Source organism: Eleutherodactylus coqui, chromosome 8, assembly GCF_035609145.1.
Source record: "Eleutherodactylus coqui strain aEleCoq1 chromosome 8, aEleCoq1.hap1, whole genome shotgun sequence".
Taxonomy (NCBI): Eukaryota; Metazoa; Chordata; class Amphibia; order Anura; family Eleutherodactylidae; genus Eleutherodactylus; species Eleutherodactylus coqui.
In genome coordinates, this window is record NC_089844.1 from 96,515,707 (window position 1) to 96,537,862 (window position 22,156).

The 22,156-nt window shown below is 42.5% G+C and overlaps 1 protein-coding gene across 2 annotated transcripts in view; it reads right to left on the reverse strand.

Moving 5' to 3' along the window:
• Positions 1–801: 801 nt before the first annotated feature.
• The window catches only part of CMKLR2 (chemerin chemokine-like receptor 2), a 29,835-nt gene continuing 8,480 nt past the window's right edge, over positions 802–22,156 (reverse strand). The window contains exons 1-2 of one of the 2 annotated variants that reach the window (XM_066576087.1): positions 17,355–17,422; positions 802–3,147 (exon numbers count right to left, since the gene is read on the reverse strand). In XM_066576087.1, the coding sequence (XP_066432184.1) occupies positions 2,065–3,132 (1,068 nt within the window). In that variant the 5' untranslated portion in view covers positions 3,133–3,147; positions 17,355–17,422 and the 3' untranslated portion in view covers positions 802–2,064. Of the gene's footprint in view, positions 3,148–17,354; positions 17,423–22,156 lie in introns of those variants that run through there. The other variant, XM_066576086.1, reaches the window with a different exon arrangement.

The following is a 22,156-nucleotide window of genomic DNA, read 5'->3' on the forward strand; positions in this document are numbered from 1 at the left end:
CTCCCTAAAAGGAATCCTCCCACCCCTTTTTGGCATTCCCTAAATCGTAGATAAAAAAAATAATGTAAAACTGTGTGGTATGTCTCAAAGCAGGGGAAACCGAGGCTTCATTGGGATGGACACATGGGGCAATAAAACTGGGTATACCTCCTCCCATGCTTGCTGCAAACCCAAACTTTTTTGGGGGGTATTCTCTTCACTTCAGTGGCAGGGATGGGGTCTAAAAAGTGAGCTCTGTAAGCCTTCGCACATCCCCAAGCTTGCTGAGATGCGGTGGTCTCAAGCAGAAGGCGCCCAACAAGGGACTTTTTTGTAAATTATGTAGGCATTATAGGTAGCCATCAGAATAAGGTAGATTGTTACCTTTTTATACTATTGGATAACTGCAAGCAGGTGACTGGGGACCACTCACCAAGGCCTCCGGCCACTGCTCAAAGCTCTTGGCTACCTTTGGTAGCCGGGAGCAAGGAGATTTTAAAATTTCTCAGGTGCTCCCCAGCTTATGCGGCTGCGTCTTCCATCTTGCCAGCAAGCGCATGCACAGCAGCCAGGGAGGGTCCGTGGATAAAGGAGCATGTCAGAGGACATCGCCGAAGGCCTCCGGTAAGAAGTTTAATTCCCTTTCACCGTTCGCACCGTAAACAAAGAATGGTGGGGGCTGTGGAATTGTTGCAGACCGCAGTTTACAGCTGTCTGTAAATCTATAGACTAATAGAAAACTGATATTTAAAAGTGGAAATAGGTTTAAGAATTCTCTCACATACACATTTTTGTGGTATTTTTGAGGCTTGTGAAAAACACCATGAAATGCATGAGTTGTCTTTTTCCTATAGAGAAGTTTATGAAAATGCCTGGGAAAAAAGTGCTAAAAACAGTAAAAATTCACAAACGCAACAATAAGACACACAAGAAAATATATAGCAAACGCAGCATGTTTCAAAAATCCCTTGTCTGAAATCAATCAAGATATTGTTTTAAAAAGAAAAAAACATGCATTGAATTAGCAGAAACTGGTTGCTGTTTGTAACTTTTTCCAGAGTCCAGAAAAGAAACCAGAGAAGGACAATAGGTGGAGCATAATGTGGTCAATACTGGCACTGGTAAGTAGGGCACTGTATGCGGTTTACATTTTCTAATGCTTTAATACTGCTACTATGTTGCTTTTATATTGGCTATTTAGTATTCCAGCTATATTGCACTTATGTTTTTGATTCACACCTATATATTGGTATTGTATTGCTATAGGTAACATAGGATGTAAGGCTGAAAAAAAAACCTACTTCCATCCAGTTCAGCCTATTACCCTCCCAAATGTTGATCCAGGTATTGTACAGTGCTTCTTCATTAGCTGCATGTGTCTCTGATATTGTCACTGTATTGCAACTTCTGTTTTCCTACGTGTACTGCAATATGTAGCAGTATTAGGCCGAATGCACACGGTTGGATTTGCTTTGTGGCATCCGCAGTGGGCGTCCGCCTCCAGATTCCGCAGCAAATACCTGCCATAGCATGCAATGTAAAAGCGTGTTTCCATGCCTACCAGTGGAAATAAATTGCGATTTTCCGCTTGCGGGGGGAAAATAGCAGCATGCTCTATTTTGAACCAAATTCCATGCGGACGGCTTCCATAGGAGTAAATGGAAGCTGTCTGTCCCGCGGCCTTTTACAATCATCATTGCGGCAAGACCGTGGGAGCCGTGTTGTCGCCTGACTGCGCGTCACATCTATACTGCGCCGGACAGCACATCCGTAGCACAGATGAAGACCATCCAGACAGGTATGAAAGGGTCACAGGCCTGGCACTGGGTTGGATTCCGCTGCGGGATCCGACCTGGCCGTGTGCATTCGACCTTAGAGGCATTGCAGCCGTAAGGTCCACCAGACCCTTATACTAGCTAACTCAGTTAACTGGGTCACTTGCACCACTACTTGCTAAGTCAAGACGTGCAAAAATGTAAGCTTGCTATATTTGGTCCACTATTCCTGCAGAGGAATGAGAGAATCTACAGACTCATATAATATGTAGAGAATACGTGTTCATAATGTAGGTAGAGGATACATATATTACTTTTTTGCATCTTGCGTTTCAAACATTGTTTCACAGAGCGTAGAATTGTTTTCGGAAAGCTCCAGGTCATCACTTTTAATGCCAGTCTGACTAATGTCCCTTATTGTGTTTTTAAATATCTCTGCTAGTGAAGCCTCTAAATGTGTCCGGAATGCTTTGCTTATTAGAACATAAAGGATAGGATTAATACAACTGTTAACAAAGGCCAGGCTTGTGGAAAAGGGCATTCCTATCCTAAGTACTTCAATATATGTGCCACTGTGGTGAATATGCAATTCCAATAAGCTAAATATGTGATAAGGAGTCCAACAAAGGAAGAAGGCCACTATGATAGCCAGGACCATCCAGAAGAATTTACTGTTCGCTTGTGTGGTTCTTCTCTTCATTCGAATGGAGAGGATTGTATAACACGTCACCATGGTCAACAAAGGGAAGAGATATCCAATGAAGAACTTCAGCAGTGCCACAGCGGTGTGGATCTTCTGGAAGGTGGCATAATCAGTTTCATGGAAATTGTTGAAGCAGATGATCATAGAGTTTCTCTCCAATGTGTCTCTGAAGTACAAGAAAGGACTAGCAATCAACGTAGCGAGTGACCACACAATGGCACTCAGCACCCCAGATCTCCTCATTGTCCGATGCCTCTGTGAAATGCTTGGGTAGACCATCGATATGTATCTGTCTAGGCAGATTGCCGTTAGGAAGAACACACTTGCAAACATATTAAGAATAGAAACAAATGAATTCAATTTGCAAAGTAGCGTCCCAAAAGGCCAGTGGAAGTCAGTAGCCACATAGGTGATGTGCAGTGGCAGGAACAGTACAAAGATTAAATCTGCAATGGCTAGATTAAGAAACCATACAGTGCTTACAGTTTTCTTCCACTTAAATCCAGTGAACCAGATCACCATGACATTCCCTGGGACTCCGAGAAGAAATGCCAGCGAGTAAATAACGGCCGATATCACGTGAACTGTATGAGTCTGTACTCCCGTGTGGGTGGGCTCTTCAAAGGCATCATACTCATAATCATAGTTGTAGAGATAATCAACAGAGTCGTTCATTGTGATTAGTGGAAGCTGGGTAAAAGACAAGAGTAAAAAAATTAGGAAGAAGACAACTATTACTCAGATTTAAGCTGGATTCATCCTGCTTTCAGTCTTCCGTGCAGAAAACTGCACAAGGGCAGAGCCTGATAGGCACAATAGGGAAGAATATGTGAAATGGAGACCTTTTTTTAGTCTCCCTTTCACATAGCTTCCATCCTTATCCATCTTTTACACTAGACGGAAAAGCGCTTTTCTGTGATGCCAGACGGTTTTCGTACCTATGCTGTTTTCTGCGTAGACAACAAACCAGGATGGAACCAGCACTGGTTTCACAAATCCTAACTTGAAACCATCTTAAGGCCAGATTCACACGGACGTATCTGCATGCGGAGAGAGACCAAGACCCACGCATTTTAGTTGCACAAAAAAAAACACAGCATGCTCTCTTTTTCTGCATATTTACCCATCAAAGGTCCCCGTGCACGAATACGCATATGGGGTGGGGGGGGGGGGGGGGGAAGTAAATTACCTGCAATTGTTCTTCTCTGCTGCCCCTCTGATCGCCCAATCCTAGACCCCATTTTCAGCTACAGCAACTTCTAACTACCTATTGCTCATTGTGCACTGTTCTGATTGGCCAGTGTTGATCACAAGAGGAGCTCTGGGCAATCAGGGAGAAGATATAGTACACTGGTACTCTGACACTTCCAGTGCACTGTGGAGATTAGGTAGTCTGAAGATTGTATTGCCCATTTTGAATGGCCAAACACATGACCCGAAACATGGATTGTAGGGTGAGAAGAGAATAACAGCTGCAGACAAAATATACTCCCATCCACGCCTAGGGCAGAATTTGGTCTCAAAACATGGTAATCTTGGTCGCATGACACTAAGATTCAGTAAAGTCATGTGATCCAAAAAAATTGTGTAAATATCTGAAAATTGGCATTGCAACTGATTGCTGCAATCTGGCAGTTATAAAACCACAAAAGCGTAGAGAGATTGCAGGCAAGTTAACAGTCGCATGTGACTTTCAATGCAGTCTATGATGCCAAAGCCACATGCATATTGCAACCAAAGATCCACTAGTTTTGCTCTCTTTGTGACTATTGTCCTGCAATCAGTCCCTCTAATTCTCCACTAAGGATATATTCAAACACAGCAGTCCTGTTGTGGATTTTACCGTGACTGCCAAAAGAAATTACAAAATGCCACATTTTTCCGTATCATGGCCGGACCACAGTGGCAGATGAGGTCTATGATTTCACCCCTCTGTCTGAACATACCCCAAAGAGTAAAAGCCCTGGGACAGATATTACTGCTATAGACACAACCTATAAGAAGAGGAAATGCACTACAAACAAAACTGCATCAATGTTCCCAGTTTGCCTGACTTTAGAATACCCTGAGGCTACATTAACTATTTATTAGAGCATTTCAATGGATAATTTAGGTTGGAGCTTTTTTCTGTCTGGTAAAGTCAGAGTACATTATTTCACACAATCAATTAATAATTAATAAAGGGATGTTTTAGCTTGTGTTAGTTTGTGTGGCTTGCAGTGCATCGAACGGCGAAAGATTTAGCAATATGTCGCATTTTTACTGTTCAATCGTTTTTTTATTGAAAATTAGCAAGTAACAGAATATACATACATGGAATGAGAAGCCTTCTGTTTTCATGTAATACAGTTCGCTCTTACAAATTCACATGAGATATGTAACATGAAGTATCTTTGACTTGCTATACTGAAACAGTCGTTATAAATTTTCAAATATAGGTGGTAAGGGAGGGGGGGAAGGGTTGGGGTAGGGGGAGGGAGAAACAGTAGGGACCATTCCTCTGCATATATTAGAACCAATCTCTCTCTCGTCCGTCTGGAGTGATTTATCTTTCCTATTGTATAAACTGAAGGTCTGTGATATCTTTCAGTTTTTACAGCATTAAATTTGCAGATTCAAGCATAAAATAGTTTATCCAAGGACTCCAATCCTCTTTAAATTTAGAGATTTTGTCTTGTCTGAATGCATAGGTCTTTTCCATCACCACATGCTCTGATATTAAATTAGTCATATCTAGCAAGGAAGGGACCTTTTGGGACCTCCAATTTCTAACTAACAGTAATTTAACAGTAAGGAGGCAATGGGAAATCATCTTTCTGAACCTGGGGGGAAATTCCTCTATCCCCAGCAGGAATAATGCTAATTCAGGTGAAGGATGTGCTTTTATCCCTATGACATTGCTAATAAGTTCAAAGAAGCTTTGCCAGATGGCCCAGATATCCGGGCAGCTCCAAAAAATGTGTAACAGGGAGCCTCTCCTCCCGCATCCCCTCCAGCAATCAGCGGGAACCCCTGGGAAGAAATCCGCCAATCTTGCCGGAGATCTGTACCAACGTGTAAGAGTTTTATAGTGGACCTCCACCAGTGAGGCACATGAGGATGCCCTGTTTGCCCATCGGAGAGCTTTGGTCCAGCGTAAAAATGGAAATGACTTCCCCAAGTCTCGCTCCCAGTTGAGAAGGTGTGCTCTTTTTTGCATATTTTGTGCTAAGTTCCCACCTCCGCAGAATATTTCGTATATATCTTTTAAAGGTAATTTATATGGAGGGGGGTCGAATAGAAATCTATATAAGTAGTTAGGTAGATAGATCTCCTGAGATATAGTGGAGGACCACCTTCCTCGAATCTGAGAATACAGAAGAAAATCTCCACTCGGAAGCCCATATTCCTCTTGGAGACAGTGAAACGGTTTAATTTTTGAGCCGTCAACTATATCAGACACATTTTTAATACCCTTGGATCTCCAGGTACGTGTATTTATATTATTCGAGCAGAAATCTAATACTTCCAGTGGTATGGGTATTTTTATCCTGGGGGAGTGGTCTTTTGCGAGTTTTACTAGTTGCTTCCAGATATCTATGGCGTTTCTAACCAGTGGGTTCTTTAGCATGACATTATCTATGTTTATGCTTGATGCTAACAATAGATTTCTGAGGGATTTTCTCCCTAATGAGTTTTGTTCAATATTGGGCCAGCTTATTCCTTCTTGTGGGATACACCATGCCCTTAGTTGGGAAACAATATTTGCTTTATAGTAAGCTTCTAAGTTGGGTACTCCCATCCCTCCATATCTCCTAGGACAATATAGTATTGCCGCGGCCACTCTTGGTCTCTTATTTCCCCAGATGAAGGACATGAGCTGGTTTTGCAGGCTCTTAAGCAGCTTGGAGCTGCATTTCAGTGGTATTGTTCTCAGAATATATAATATTTTCGGCAGAACCATCATTTTATATATGACAATTCTGCCTAGCCAAGAGAATTCTGTTCTACTGTAATTATTTAGGCTTTCCCGGATTTCTTCCGTTAGCGACACGATATTTAGGTCCATTGTGTTGCTTATTGGTGAGCTAATTGTTGTGCCCAAATAATGAGTGCCCGACATGTCCCACATAAATGGGAACTCCTGCTTAATCAGTGTTTGGAGCTTAGGGTGGACATTAATTGCTAGGATTTTTGACTTTGTCGGATTTACCTTATAAAGTGAGATCTTCCCAAATTCGGTTAGCAGATCAGAGGCTGCCCGAAGAGACTCCAGTGGGGAGGTCATCATTAGTACTATGTCATCTGCAAATAAACCTATTTTGTGTTGTCTGCATGTCATCGGTACTCCCTTAATCTTCTCACTCATGCGGATTGCCTCTGCTAGGGGCTCCATGGTCAGGATAAACAATGTAGGCGATAGTGGACAGCCTAATATGTCGCATTTTTAAAAGGTACATACCCACCTAGCATCTTTTTTTAAGGTTTCCCTTTTGCTAATTTACCATAGCTGCCAGGTAGTACAAATCTTGTTGTTTTTTTTTAAAGCAGGCTGCACTTTGTTAATATCAATATAATTTTTCTTAATTTGACTTGAACAGGAAAAAAAATAAAACCCACAAAACCATGACCTGCTTTTTTCCATGTGGTTCTCATAGAATATTTACTAGAACTGTTTGCATGTAGCCGAAATGCTGTGGGATCTCCACATGCAAATCAGAGTCAAAATGTGCACCATCAGTGCAGATCTTGACTTGAAATCAGCTGCGCAACCGCACTCCCCGTCACCTCCAAAGTCTTTGCGATCTCAGTGCTTCCTTCACTTGGCCCCCAGTGGCCTCAATTGAGTGCAGCACTGCTGGTCAGATGATGTGGAAGTGGCCAGCGGCGCTCACTAGAGGCCACTGGGAGCCCGGTGAAGGAAGCGCAGAGAGTGCGAAGACTTTGGAGTTGAGGGGGAACATGGTATCTTCTGAAATCAGCTGTGGAAGCACAGCTGATTTCAAGTCAAAATCCCTACCGATGGTGCAGACCCTAAAATAATTCTATTTTTATTGATATTTAGGCCTTTGTGGCAGAAAACCTTACATTTTCCATTAATATGTAGATAAATGAAACAAAGAAGCAGTTTAACTCTCTGCACACTGTACATAAAGAGGATATGTCAGAGCGCAGCAAGTCCATCAGCTCTGCCAGGTGGATGATGGTGACAACCCCACTATCAGCATGGGTGGCAGAGTAAAGCAGAATGATGGAAGAGACGGAAAGACCAAATAACGGTCGGGCTAAAGGTTGTTTAAAACAAGGAAGGGAAGGAAGTGGAAAGAATCCACCTAGGGAAATGGCCAACTAACCTTATTAAACAGTGTGATGTTAAATACTCGTGTATGAAAAAGACAAACGTATTATAGAAGTCATTTCTTTATTGGCTAAGCAGATAAAACGGAATTTGCAAGCTTTCAGCACACAAAAGCTCCTTCATCGGGCACTTAATAATGGAATTTCACCAGAGTGGTTTTTTTTCATTCATTATGTAACTAGTCCAGCACTTTATATACCTTGGCTCATTATTCCTGTTTATCTGAAATTCCTGAAGTGTCTCTCCTCATGTGGGTTATGTGATCTCAATTCAGACAAGCTGTGATTTACTTGACTTTATGTTCCTCTTAAAAAGTCAGTTTTTGAGTTCTCCTAATTACTGTGTGATGGACCCTACCACACAAGCTCTTTAGAGGGGGACACAGACACTGCTATGATAGTTCCTGCAGATAAGAGGCTCCTGTCACACAGTTATAAAGAAGGAGATCACTCCTAACTGTATACTTATGGTCTATAGCTTATTTAGGTGAATAATGAAGGTAATGATGGTATTGGCTCTAGTTGCTCATATTGAAGGGCTTTTCCAGTTAAATACTATTGATGCCCTATCATTAGGATAGGTCATCAATAGTTGATCGGCTGGGGTCTGTCACTCGGGACCCCAACTGATCTGCTGAGGGGATGCATGCTGTCAGCGCCGCATATACACAGATTTTGGAGCAGAATCCTCCGCACCTACCTCTCTATAGTGGCTGGCGCTTGTAACTGCAGTCACAGCGCTGATTGAAATCAATGGGAGCAGTGCTTGCAGTTACAAGTGCTGGCCACTATACGTAGGTCGGCGCAGAGGCTTCTGCTTTGACCTCTTTGAATTTGGAGCGGAAGTCTCTGAGCAAACCTCCCATTTAGTGGCCGGTGCTTGTAACTGCAGGCACGGCTCTCATTGAAATCAATGGGAGCTGTGCCTGCAATTACAAGCGCCGACCTTTTTGTATATGAGGCACAGACAGTATGTGCCCGCTCAGCTGATTAGTCGGAGTCCTGAGCAACGGACTCCGTCCGATCAAGTATTGATGACCTATCCCGATGATAGGTCATCAATAGTATTTTCCTGAAAAACCCCTTTAATGTTGTGCTGATGAAGCATGCGATTGATAGCACAGAATAGGGAAAGAGAAAGTAGGAACAAATTTCCAACCTCCAGATAGTGCATGATAAGTATTAGACAGGAGGCTGCACTGCATGGAAGTGAATGCAGTATACATAGGAAACATCAAGAATATGACAATCAGATGAGTGGGTCAGGGATGGAAAAATGTGTTTTTCCGAGAGTGACCCTTTACAGAATGAAGATGGATCATTATGATAAGCCAGAGCAATAAAACTGAGGTTTGTGCTACAGATGGACAGGCTATAAAAGGTGATGATTTAGGAGTTCATAGACCTGGAGTCAGTCTGATGGGGGTGAAGTGGCCATGTGATGTGTCATATATCCCGGGCATAGAGTGACTCCTCGTGTCAATGAATGGAAAATTCCTATTGACTTGACTTCCCAAATTTTTCTCTGTCATTGTTAAAATGACCTTTTGTAACAAAGACTGTTATACTGTGGGCTGACACAGAGAAGTGTTTTCCCACGGGTGTATCACGCTGCTTCCTTATTATTTCTGCAGTTTCATCCTAGATTGTACAGGGTGGCCACATAAAATTAACTGTATGAAAGCTGTCTAAGGGTGCATTCACACGAGCGCATAAACGGCGCGTTTTTGCGCCCAATCGTATATACGTGACCATCTGAGGCGTTGGTTTCGAATGTATTCGTTCGCACGGGCGGTTTTACGGCGCGTAAAAACGGCAACCGGAAAAAAAACGGAACATACGCGACCAAAATACGCACCAACGCATATTCGATGGCCGAAAAGATAGTTTGCAAAGTAGGAACAAACGATAATACGCTTTCTAGCTCTGGTCATGATCGCCGAAAAACGTTCTTTCCGGCGATTATACGCTGCGGACGTACGAACGTAAATACGCCTACGCTCGTGTGAATGCACCCTTAAAGAAAATCTGTCTTTGTTGCCCATAGCAACCAATGACAGCACAGCTTTCATTTTACCACAAAAGTATAAGAAATGAAACCTGTGCTGTGATTGGTTGCGATATTTTCTTTTAGACCGCTTTCATAACCGTGTGGGCCGGGCTACCTTTCCATGGTCCACCCTACATAATGGCAAATCTAGCCACAAATTCATCATCTGGCATGTCACAATGGTCACTTTGATGGAGTGTGACACCACATAAGCACTGGTTTACAGACATGTGCTCTTTCTAATAACTGTGTATGCAATTCATTCATTTCTATTTGGCATATAATTTCCAGTTTACGCATCATGTAGAACACACCAGGAGGTTTTTCCATCAGGTCCCCTTTAATCCATGATGTATACAGAAGTTCAATAAATGTACAAAAGATGCAAAATAGATCACCGCGTTCTAAATGGTAGATTTTAGCCACAAAGGATGTGAGAGATGAAGAAGATATTTACATCCTATTATTACATGGCTCGCTAACACTATTATTTGTACTGAGGGAAGTTCATTATTACAGAGCAAGAGCACTACAAAGGAAGCCAAGGCCAAACCAGCTTCATCACGTTATCTGACAGGAGGGACTGGGCTATTTCAATGAGTCGATGGACAAGAAAAGTCCTACATAGTTGTCAGATACTATCCAGGAACTATTCTACCAGAAAGTACAATCTACGTCTTGAATCATATTCTCAAGGTCTCATAGGCCTGCAATTTCCCATCATATACAAGCTAGGGCTCCGAACCCCCACTGTATGAAATACCAGGGTAAGTGGGTTAATTAGTACATAGTGAGCACTCTAACTTCAGGGAACGCTTAAGGCAAGCGAGTATGGAGGAGCGACTACTTGCGGAAGCCGGCAAACTTCATGTAGCTGTGGTGGAGACGGGACACATCCTAAACATTCTTCATATTTGTCAGTAGTGATTTTTTGATTAATCATGTGGATTTTGCATGCACTTTGCTGATGCTGTAGTGGTGGTGCAGTATTCATGAGGTAGCCAAAAATGTTTTAGATGACCTATTCCATAGTTGTCAAAAAGGGAAGTTTTTTTTTTCTAAACTCTAGCGGGATTTTCCTATTTATAGTAAGTGCAGATTAAGTAATGCATATTTCCTCTATACTTTGGGTAGAATTTAGTAAATTATTTGTGCCAGTTTTTTCGGTGTTAAAAGAAACGTTACAAATAGAGATGAGCGAGCACCAAAATGCTCGGGTACTCGTTGCTCGAGTCGAACTTTCCACGATGCTCGAGGGTTCGTTTCAAGTAACGAACCCCATTAAAGTCAATGGGCGACTCGAGCATTTTTGTATATCGCCGATGCTCGCTAAGGTTTTCATTTGTGAAAATTCACGAAAGTGATGGGAACGACACAGAAACAGATAGGGCAGGCGAGGGGCTACATGTTGGGCTGCATCTCAAGTTCCCAAGTCCCACTATTAAGCCACAATAGTGGCAAGAGTGCCCCCCCCCCCCCACTGTCAGCATAAAGATCGTTCTCCTCTGTAACAGCTGTGGCCGAGAAGAATGATGTTAGCCCATTGAATTCAATGGAGCCGGCAATACAGCCGACTCCATTGAAAGCAATGGGCTGCCAGCGAGCGCGGGATGAATTTTTGGGAAGGGCTTAAAAATATAAGCCCTTACCTGAAAATCATCCTAAAATGTGTAAAAATAAAAAAAAAATGTATACTCACCTTTCCGCTGCAGCCAGAGTTCAGCCGCGTCTGGCTGGCAGTTCTCCTGAACTGCTCTGAGTAGTATTCAGCAGCCGGGCATTTAAAATCCCCGCCTGCTGAATGAGCTGCATCTGATTGGTCACAGCCTCACCAATCAGAGGCAGCTCTCACTCATACCCATTCATGAATTCAATTTTTGGGCTAATGGACAAGCAAAAAAAGCGCCAAATTTATAAAAACGCATTGTACTCCAGTGTACATCAGATGCAAAAAGTGCATGAAACTGACACATAAGAAGCACACCGGCAAAAGAAGCAGCGAGGACCTAAACTTTTATGGGGGAGGACTGTTCTACACTATCCTACCAAACGTTAGCTTTTACACAGAGCAATTGTGCACCTGTTCAATTTTGTGACCGCTGAACAAATTGTACAGAGCATTTACATGAGTTAAAATATCCTTTGTCCACTAGTTAGGTGGCGTGAGGTTCTTTGGTGGGAGTGTATTCTGAAATTTCAACTCCTTGAAATACATGTGAGCGATCTTTGAGTGAGCACTCGCTGTTGCAATCTCTCACTGGACAAAAAACAGCCAGGGACTGTAGCAGCGACTGTCGTTTTCGAAGACCAGCAGGGACTGCTCAGTTGAGGATCACTCACAAGTATTTGTGTTTTCGGGAACCAATGAGCGCTAAGAGGGAGGGCAAAATGTTTTTTTAAAAAAAGGCAGAGGGAAGGCAGAAGGCAATGGGTGGGAAGAAGCGCACACCTCTCTGCTAAGTTGTTGGCTGGTTGTTCTTTGTAGATGAACTGAAACAAAGTAATTATCGACAAGTGACAGAATTTTCGCTTGTCACCCGATTGGTGGCCGTGTTTACATGGAACAACTGTCTCTTGTATTCCCTCTATTGAGTGACTATTCAGACAATAGCTCTCTCATGTAAGGCTTCCTGTCCACAGCCGTGACAGAATATCGCAAGCGACGTTCCGCGGGGGGGGAGCTGTCAGGTCTTTGCGGTGAGCCTATCTGACAGATAGGTTCACCGTGGAGAATCGCGACTGCAATTTGAATCCAACTAGTGGAAAATCGCCGTGGCTGCGCTTTCTATAGCAATGCTATGTAAAGCGTTTACTGCGTTACGCGCAGCCGGATTATCATCGTGGGTAACGCAATGAACTATCGCCCGTGGACAGGCAGCTTTAAGCCACCCTTTTTCTAAAAAATATGTCACATACATCGATGAGTTTGTACATCGTGTCAGATGTGATAGTACTGATAAATCAGCCTGTACCCTACATTGTTGTAGTAGCTGCTACTGCATAATGATAGTTACATTATGGGAGATTTACTACGCTAAATTCAGAATGTCAGAATTTTGGCTTAATTTGTGCTAAAAAGAAAAACTGGCGTGCATGGCTTGCCCCAGATTTATGTATTTTAGACACTTTTTTGTGCCTTAATACAGTGTTCCCTATCTCCAGTCCTCAGGGACCGCCAACAGGTCATGTTTTCAGGATTTCCTCAGTGTTACACAAGTAATGTAATTATTGTCGGTGCCTCAGACATTACCACGGGTCTTCTTACTATAGGATATCCTGAAAACATGACCTGTTGGTGGTCCCTGAGGACTGGAGTTGGGGACCCCTGCCTTAATAGACAAGGGGGCGTGGCTTAAAATGAACATGCTTGCACCAAAATGTTGACAAAAAAAGGTCTAAAGTAAACCAACCAAGAAGCATAAAGTTAGACAAAAGTGTCTGAAACAGCACAAAACGTGTCATACAGCGTGAGCCACTGTGATAAAATTAGCACATCTGGTCTAGTTGAAATAACAAAATTATAGTCCAGACAGCATAAGATGAAAAGCAAACTTTTGTTCTTTTATTCCTCCATATAGAAACACCAGCGACATTTCGACCTGTTAGTAGGTCTTAATCATGCTTGGTGTGCCTAGACGCAAAGACACGTGTATATATACACAAACATTTAAAATGGCAAATTACCAATACCTGTTTTGAAGGTGATTAGCCAATTGTATACAAGTTAATGTTTAACCAACTCAATGTATGGATGTTACCTTAATGAAGATCATTATCAATGGCGCCGTTCCTGCTGTTCTCCCAGGAATGAGTTAAAAGAAGACTCCATGCAGCCACGGCTTGTCAAAGTTCTGGTGCGCCTGCGCGAGACACCCGCTAGCACGCAATATTCCCGAATCTCTATCTTCTTCTATCACCCAGTGCACAATGCGCATGTACGGAAGGCGCATAACCACGTGACTAGTGTATACACAAGTGACGTAGTGGCACGTGATCTAGACGAGCCCCCATGACGTGGGAGCGCATGATCGGCACAAGCCGAGAACCATAGCAACAATACATACCAGTAATGCACATATATATCAAACCCCATACTGGAGACCCACAATCACCTATAATCCCACATTGTTTTAAGGGAGACAGTACCCCAATCGATCAAACATCGGTTAATCAAATAATATGGGCTTGGTAACCTACAGTAAATAGCTGATGTCAAATAGCTGTATTCCTAGATAGGGTGTTAAGAAGTTTTCTACTGTTGCTTCTTCCTATATTAGGGACACAAGCCATTTTCTAACCAAACTGAATAGTCTTGAGACAACGGATTCCATGCTTTTAGTAACATTTGACTGCTGCTGTGTGGCTTTTCCCTTTTTAGTATCTGGTCTAGTTGTAAGCAGTCTAAATTTAGGACAGTATTAATAAATCTGCCCTGTTGTACTGTGGCTGTTTTTCTGCGCATAAGAAGGTACAAATACTACAAGCTTCATGTAGGACACGCCAAGGTTTATTTTCCAGGAAAAAAAGAACTGAAACGGAGAAATCTGACTCATTTCTGAACTGAAGTAAACAGCGCAGAGCACATTTCACAATACTACATCAGTAGCAGACTGCTGCCAGTCAGAGGATATCTCATTCCCTGGTAAGCATGGGTACGATAGGACATACCTACAGAATGAGACCATCAATTCTGGTTTAAGGCACCGCCATAAATAAAGATGTTGTGGGTTATTACAGTGTGATTGATCTGCTGTAACCACATGCAGATCACCGCTATCTGCCAGTTGGACTTATTGGGGGAATTTATTATGGCCTCTAGACCAGAATTATGGAGTTAAAAAGTCACAAATTTTGTCGCAAGCCCTTCACATTGGCTATCTCGATTTTGCCACAAGAAAATCGCTCAAAAGTCTCATCTTTGTTCCCGCGATTTCTGAGCATCAGCGATACTTTTTCCTGAGAATAATCTCGCATCGCTGCGTCCCGGGATTCTCTTGTGCGATGACATAGCACAAAAGTCAATAGGAGTTTCCAAAGTTAAAAGCGCATCGCATGGAAATTGCAAGTTTGTGCATTGTGATGTGATAAAAAGGAGGCTCCGTAGGGAAACATGGGAAATGCAAAACGCAGAAAGATAGGACATCCTGCGATTTTTTTTTTTTGTTTCAATCCACATCGCATGATTGGAAAAATCGCAAATGGGAATGAGACCATTGAAAATCATTGGTTTAGTAATTCTGCATTTTCACTCCCTCTCGCATCGCTTAAAATATTTTCTCGTAAGTGTGAAGGTATGCCTAGGCTAACTTCACATGGCCGAGCGCGATATGGATCTGTGTAACCCGCCCCCATATCACGCTCGCCATCCATGTGAAATCCCCATGGAGGTGAGGTGTTTTCATGGCAAAACAGCTTTGCATAACTTCCTCGGGTGTGGCTGCACATCCGCACCGGAGGATTGCAGAGTTTCTCCCATTGCTGTCAATTGGGCCGACACTGCTGCCACCGGCCACATTGAAAGCTATGGGCACTGCAATGCGAGATCACGCAGCAAGATAGAACATGCCGCGATTTGTCTCCTGCACAGCATCGCTTTGTGGTGCCATGCAGGAAAAGATGGCTCATGTGTATAACCACATTCAAAAGAATGGGGTTCATATTTGTGTGAGATCTGTGCATCTCGTAACGTACAAATCTTGCGCGATTTTGATGCCCATGTGAAGCCGGCCTTACTTGTGACCAAAATGTACTTGTATTTAAGCCTCCTTCATCACTTTCCTAAAAACTGGTTTATTAATAATTTGTACCAGTGTCCGGTGTAAATTATGCCAGAAATGTGCGCTAGGTAGGACCCGGCGTACATTTCTGTGTAGGTGCGTCTAATACACGAAGACTCGTGTGCCTCGTCATGTGTTACGTGCATCGTGTGCCGGGCAGAAGTTATACTACGGTAGGATGGGCTTTAAAAATGTTGGTCTTAAGGGTAGATTTCCCTTGTGGAGCGTTCCCACGGCATTTTTGTTTTCTTTAGAGATACACATTTTTATGCTGTTAAAAGTACAAAAAAATGTATGTTTTTAATGTAAAAAAGCATGGAAACGTATATGTTTCACGGATACAAAAAACACCGTGTGAACGCTCCCTGAGATAGCTTTTCCCGCAGTGTTATTGTACACACTGTGTGATACGCTTCAGGGGTTCCATGATGGCTGCTGAAAACAGCGCTGTGCCAGAATCACCTAACGGAAACCATTCACTTCTCTTGTGAAGCGAACTCCTCTTTGGTGTCCGTTTTACAAGGTTCCCGTTTCTTTCCGTTATATTTGAAGTACAGAATAACGTAGTTAACTGCGCTATTCCATACTCCAAATATAACGGAAACAAATTGGAACCTTGCAAGATGGACACCAAAGAGGAGTCCACTTCACAAGAGAGGTGAATGGCCCCATTTGCTTCTGTTAGGTGATTCTGTCACAGCGCCATTTTCAGCAGCTGACATGGAATCCCGAAGTGTATCACACAGTGTGTACAATATCGCAAGGCGAACATTCTCTTAGTTGCTTCAAATAACAATCCGCTGTGATCAGTATGTGGCTACAGTGGTTCACAGGCACTCTCAAGAGAATTTTGCCAAAAAATGCAGGATGGGCCACGGAAATGTAGCCCAGCAGCGCACTGTTATGAAAGCTGTAAAAGAAAATCATTTGGTGTTGTCCATAGCAACCAGTCACAGCGCAGCTTTCATTTCTTACACAGCTGAGGTAAAATGAAAGCTGCGCTGTGATAGGTTGCTATTTCTTATACTGCTGCTCAATGACTGGCTGTGATTGGTTCATTGAGTGCTGACTCTGATTGGTTCTGGAGCGCCAATCACAGCGAGCGCATCCTGGAAGCGGGGATTTTGAAACTCCAATCCAGGAAGCCCTGACAGAAGACTTCAAACAAGTGCCGGGGACCTGCGAGGAGAAGTGCGGCGGACCTGAAAGCGGCTGTTCAGTGATGTTTTTTTTTTTTTTTAATGCAGCTAGGGCTTACTTTAGGGCTTTTACAGTAGGACTTCCTACTGTAAAATTTGCATCGCACAACACGAAAACCGAGTTTTCGTGCGATGCAACAGAGAGGAAGGGCCCATAGGGAAACATGGGCCACGAAACCTCGCAAAACGTGGCAATTTTTAGCAGCCCATGATTTTTTTCTCTCGCAATGTAGCAGGCTACAAAACATCGCTAATATGAAGGAATGCAAGTATCGGCTTCACATATGTGCAATTTGTAGTGCTGTCACATCACAAGAAAATCGTTTCATTTTGTCGCCCGTGTGAACGAGGCCTTATAGAGCAAACCAGAGAACAGGGAATGTATTGCTATACTGCTAGGCAGATTTGGTAAGACCTCTAGTAACCATGGATGACAACCACTGTGGCGGATGTTTTGGTTGTCACTCAGCTTGCTCCAGAACATACATTATATAAGGAAAAAAGTGGTAGTTGTGAATGAAGCAAGAAACTTACCAGAAGAAAGCCGTCCCTGGAGAGGAGCAGGGTGTAGTCAGTGAGAAAATGTAAAGCCGTGATCCTCCCTTCAGCCTAATTAGACGGAAAGCATGTATAGCAAACACCCAAACACTGCTGGACTGGAAAATCATCGCTTTCTAAAAACAGCAATAGTCTGATGCCTGGCAGCAAATCTTAAGATTTACTTGGATTTGTAGAGTGCAAATTCATATTTTCTTCTATTTAACTTAGAAACCCAGAATTTGTTTCTTACCAAAAGTAACTTCTGAATACAAATACCGAATATTGCCGATAAACGGAATAATTTTATGTGTGAATCAAGCCAAGTGAAACCTTGCCAAGGAAAGCTCGCTCCCCCTCAGTTTTAGTCAGTGAGTTCACATTCTGGAACAGTGAATCCCTTTACAGACTTACAAAGTTCTTACTTGTCTGTAGCTGCTGAATGGAGGAGTATGAAAAAAGGACACTTATTTGCAGCCCTCAGAGCATGTAAGGAAAATATCATCAGTAGGCCTCTTTCACACCAGCGTCATTTTGACACTCTGATAGCCGCGCTAAAAAATCTCAACTATTGGAGCATAAAATCGCATGAATGAAGAATAGCTGCGACTTGGTTTTATTGTCAATTCAACGGCTGTGTGTGGTGAAATAACATCGCAGCCGTGAAATCCCCTGGTCAACAGAACTGCTTAAGTCTCTTTAAACGCCTCACTAGATGAGGCATCTATCATTGTTTTCACAGCTCTAGCCACTTCTAAACTCCCTCCCTTTTTCGGACGGCACCCTTAGACTCCCGTAGGAGTCTATGGAGCCTCCTTCGTTGTGCTGTCAAAAGATGGGACAAGACCTATCTTTTGATGCTGAAAAATTACAGCGTTGAAATAATGCACCTATGTGTAATCTTTTGCCGTGCTATTTTTATTTTTTTTTATTATAGGCATGTCAAAAAATCGTTCATCTGAAGGAATCCACAGGAAACCATTGGTTCTAATAAACGCAATTTTTTGACGCGTCTACTTTGCATCAAAATAACGCTCGTGTGAAAGAGGCCTCAGGGACCTTTCACAGGGGACGTAACCGTTCCCCAACATATTGCGTAATTTGTCATTGCAAAATTCCGCACTAAAATCTGAATGTCTCATTTCATGTTTTGATGTGGAATTGCTGGCAGAAGGGGTTGTCCCGCGAAAGCAAGTGGGGTTCAGCACTTCTGTATGGCCATATTAATGCACTTTGTAATGTACATCGTGCATTAATTATGAGCCATACAGAAGTTATTCACTTACCTGCTCCGTTGCTAGTGTCCCCGTCGCCATGGTGCCGTCTAATTTCAGCGTCTAATTGCCCGATTAGACGCGCTTGCGCTGTGCGGTCTTCTCCCTTCTGAATGGGGCTGCTCGTGCCAGAGAGCTGGTCCTCGTAGCTCCGCCCCGTCACGTGTGCCGATTACAGCCAATCAGGAGGCTGGAATCGGCAATGGACCGCACAGAGCCCACGGTGCACCATGGGAGAAGACCCGCGGTGCATCGTGGGTGAAGATCCCGGCGGCCATCTTAGTAAGGTAAGGAAGAAGTCGCCGCAGCGCGGGGATTCGGGTAAGTACTAAACGTTTTGTTTTTTTTAACACATGCATTGGGTTTGTCTTGCACCAAAACCTGCATGCCTACTGTGCGGATTTTGATGCATAATTGAAAACTACTTAAAGGGGTTGTCCCGCGCCGAAACGGGTTTTTTTTTTCAATAGGCCCCCCGTTCGGCGCGGGACAACCCCTTTAAGTAGTTTTCAATTATGCATCAAAATCCGCACAGTAGGCATGCAGGTTTTGGTGCAGAATTTTCCGCACAATAGGAAATTCCACTGCATGTTGTGGAACAATTATGTCCCGTATGAACAGTCTCTTAGTTGTACCACAATTGCAAGTCATTCCCTATCCACATAGAAGACCTTGTTTGTGATTTGCAACAAACGTCTGGTGAAAAATGCTTCACTTAAGTTACTTACGATAGTTGGACAATTATAATCATCACTTCTTTAAATTTCTTTATCAATACTATGCAATAATAAAACGCTTCCGTAGAGCTTGGAAACATCACTTAAGTGTTTCTCATTGTATTCTTCTCCGATGCTTCGTGTATATAATTAGGCATGCCAGACTGACAAGGCTACGATGCTCTTTGAGCGTCACCTAAATTAAGTAATTACTCTAACACATCCCTTAAAAAATGAATAACAGATGTTCAATGATTGATGTGTGCGGCAAAATCATGCCATTGACAAATACAACTCATGTTGCTAAGAGCTCATTTACATGGGCTACAAAATCACGCAGGTGTTAGTCGCGAAAAAAAATCATGTAAATGGATGATTTTCCACTATCAGGTCCCAAGCAATTAATTAGCAGTGAAATTGCTCATTCACACAATTGGGAGCTGCGTGTTACAGAAAAAAAAGTGCTGTTGCTCTGGGAGGAGGGAGAGAGATGAAGGAAAGCCTTGCGGGGCTTCCCTTCACCGCTGGGGACTCCCTTCATCTCAGCGGGGAGAGAGGGATTCCGCTGCAGGGGAGCTGGAGGTATTTCCTTATAGCGGGGAGAGAGGGATTCCCCTGCAGGGGAAAAGGAGGAATTCCCCTACAGTGGGGAGAGAGGGGTTCCCCTACAGAGGAAAAGGAGATATATCCCCACTACAGGGATATCCCTCCAACTCCTCTACAGGGGAATCCCTCTCTCCCTGCTACAGGGAAATTCCTTTGCTGGCCAGTTCACATAGTCTCACATAGCAGTCTATAGAGGCTGCTGTGATTTTATGCCAAAAGATAGGTCAAGACCTATTTTTTGATGCAGCAGGGAATTGATGTCTCTGAATTCTGACATCCTATCTTTTTTTGACTCTGCTTCAAATTGTTCATTTGAAGGTTTCCATAGGAAACCATTGGTTCTACTAGTCGTGACGTTTTGATGCATGTAACGTATTTGCAGAAAATCATCCATGTGAAAGGTCTAAAACAAACCCTCATACAAGTATATCGATATAAAAAAAAGTTATGGCTCTTGGAATGTGGTGATGGAAAATTGTCACTTTATTCAAAAATATTCTGTGCCTGTTCTCACGCACACATGAGTGCAGAATTTTAGGTTATCTTCTCAGCAAAGGCTGTTTTACTAACCGGAATGAACAAGAATGTCCCTTTTCACTAATCTTCCACTATTGAAAAGCTGAGGAATTCAGCGGGTAAATGAGGCAGAGCTGTTTACACCATGATGGACGGATGCCAGACTGTTCCCCCACCACAGAGGAGGGCTAGATAAACTTTATCACAGGAAGGAAACAGGAGGAGTGCATGAGGGTACAAGTCACAGAAAGCTATTGAAAACTCTAATAAATGATAATACAAAAAAGATATGCTTACAGTACTGATAAGGTCTTCCTGTAATCCTTTATTACAGTCATTATACTTGTATTTGTTAGGCAATACTTTACTATTATTCATTAATAAATCATCAACAAATACATCATGAAAGGAGAAATCCTGTTTCCTACACTTTACAATAAAAGGCAATGTGTGACTCTCCTGTTGGTCATCTCTACGCTGGAAAGGTCTTATGGGAGAATTGTAGAGTAATAGTTCACGGAGCTATTATTTATGACATGTAAATATTTAGATACGGAATCTGCTGGCTGCTGCTATGAAAATGATAAAAGGATTCCAACTGCACCTAATTAGACATGTTATTACACACTATCATAACAAAGACGGTTTCCTTTTAACATTTATTTCTTTCTGACTAAGAAAAACATGTCCACATGTGACAGATGTGCTGCAGCAGGTTCTGCCACGGTCCTATAATCGGAATTTGGTTAGCAGAAATCCATTAATAGGCTGCAAAAACAACTCCATCCAGATTCACAGAACGAATGCCTCCCCTAAACATACCCTTGTAGTGCCAACTTTACCATGAACTGAAGATCTGAGTAACATGTGGCAGACTGGTTGCTGGGTATATGCCATCTGACATGTCCACTTAATATCATGTACAGTGTTCCGATTCTTGACTCTTTCTACCTTCTTTCCATTTCATCCTTCTAGCAGTCCCTTTCTTGTAACTTCTATAATTTGGTTTTATTGAGTTAATCATCCTTGATCACAAAGTTTGTGGCGGACTTGGAGGTTAAAATGTAGAAGATTTGAAAAAAACAGAAGTTACCAGCTTTAGGGTCATGTTAATGTAAAATTGTTGAGGACTAACACTGTTTGACTTGTTAACTGAAAGAAATTCATGTGCTTTCCTTTAATTGTAAACGTAGCCGCATAATAAAAATATTTTGAACCTAAATCATGTACAGTGTGCTTGAAAGTTTATGAATGCTTCAAAATTTTCCATATTTCTACTTACATTTAACCTAAAACTACATCAGATTTTCACACTAGTCCTAATAAAGGTTAATTAAAAAAAACTAAATCAAACAAATGAGCCAAAAATATTAGACTTAAGGCCCATTTACACCAGCCAATGATCGCTAAAAAATCGCTAATCGATGATCGTTTTAGCGATAATTGTTGCGTCTAAATGCGCGCCTATCATGCACTTTTTGGGCACTGCTAGCTGATCATTAAATTCAGTCCAACCTAAAAATCAGGTAGTGCTGATAGCATTGATTTCCGTGGAGAACCATGGATCTGAATGCAGATAAGAGCCCTCAGGCTATTAACTGCTTTCAGCTAAGGCTTCATTTGCACACTTAATTGCTCTTAAGTAGCTGAGTAGCTACTTAAAAGTTTATGCAAAATGATCACTCAA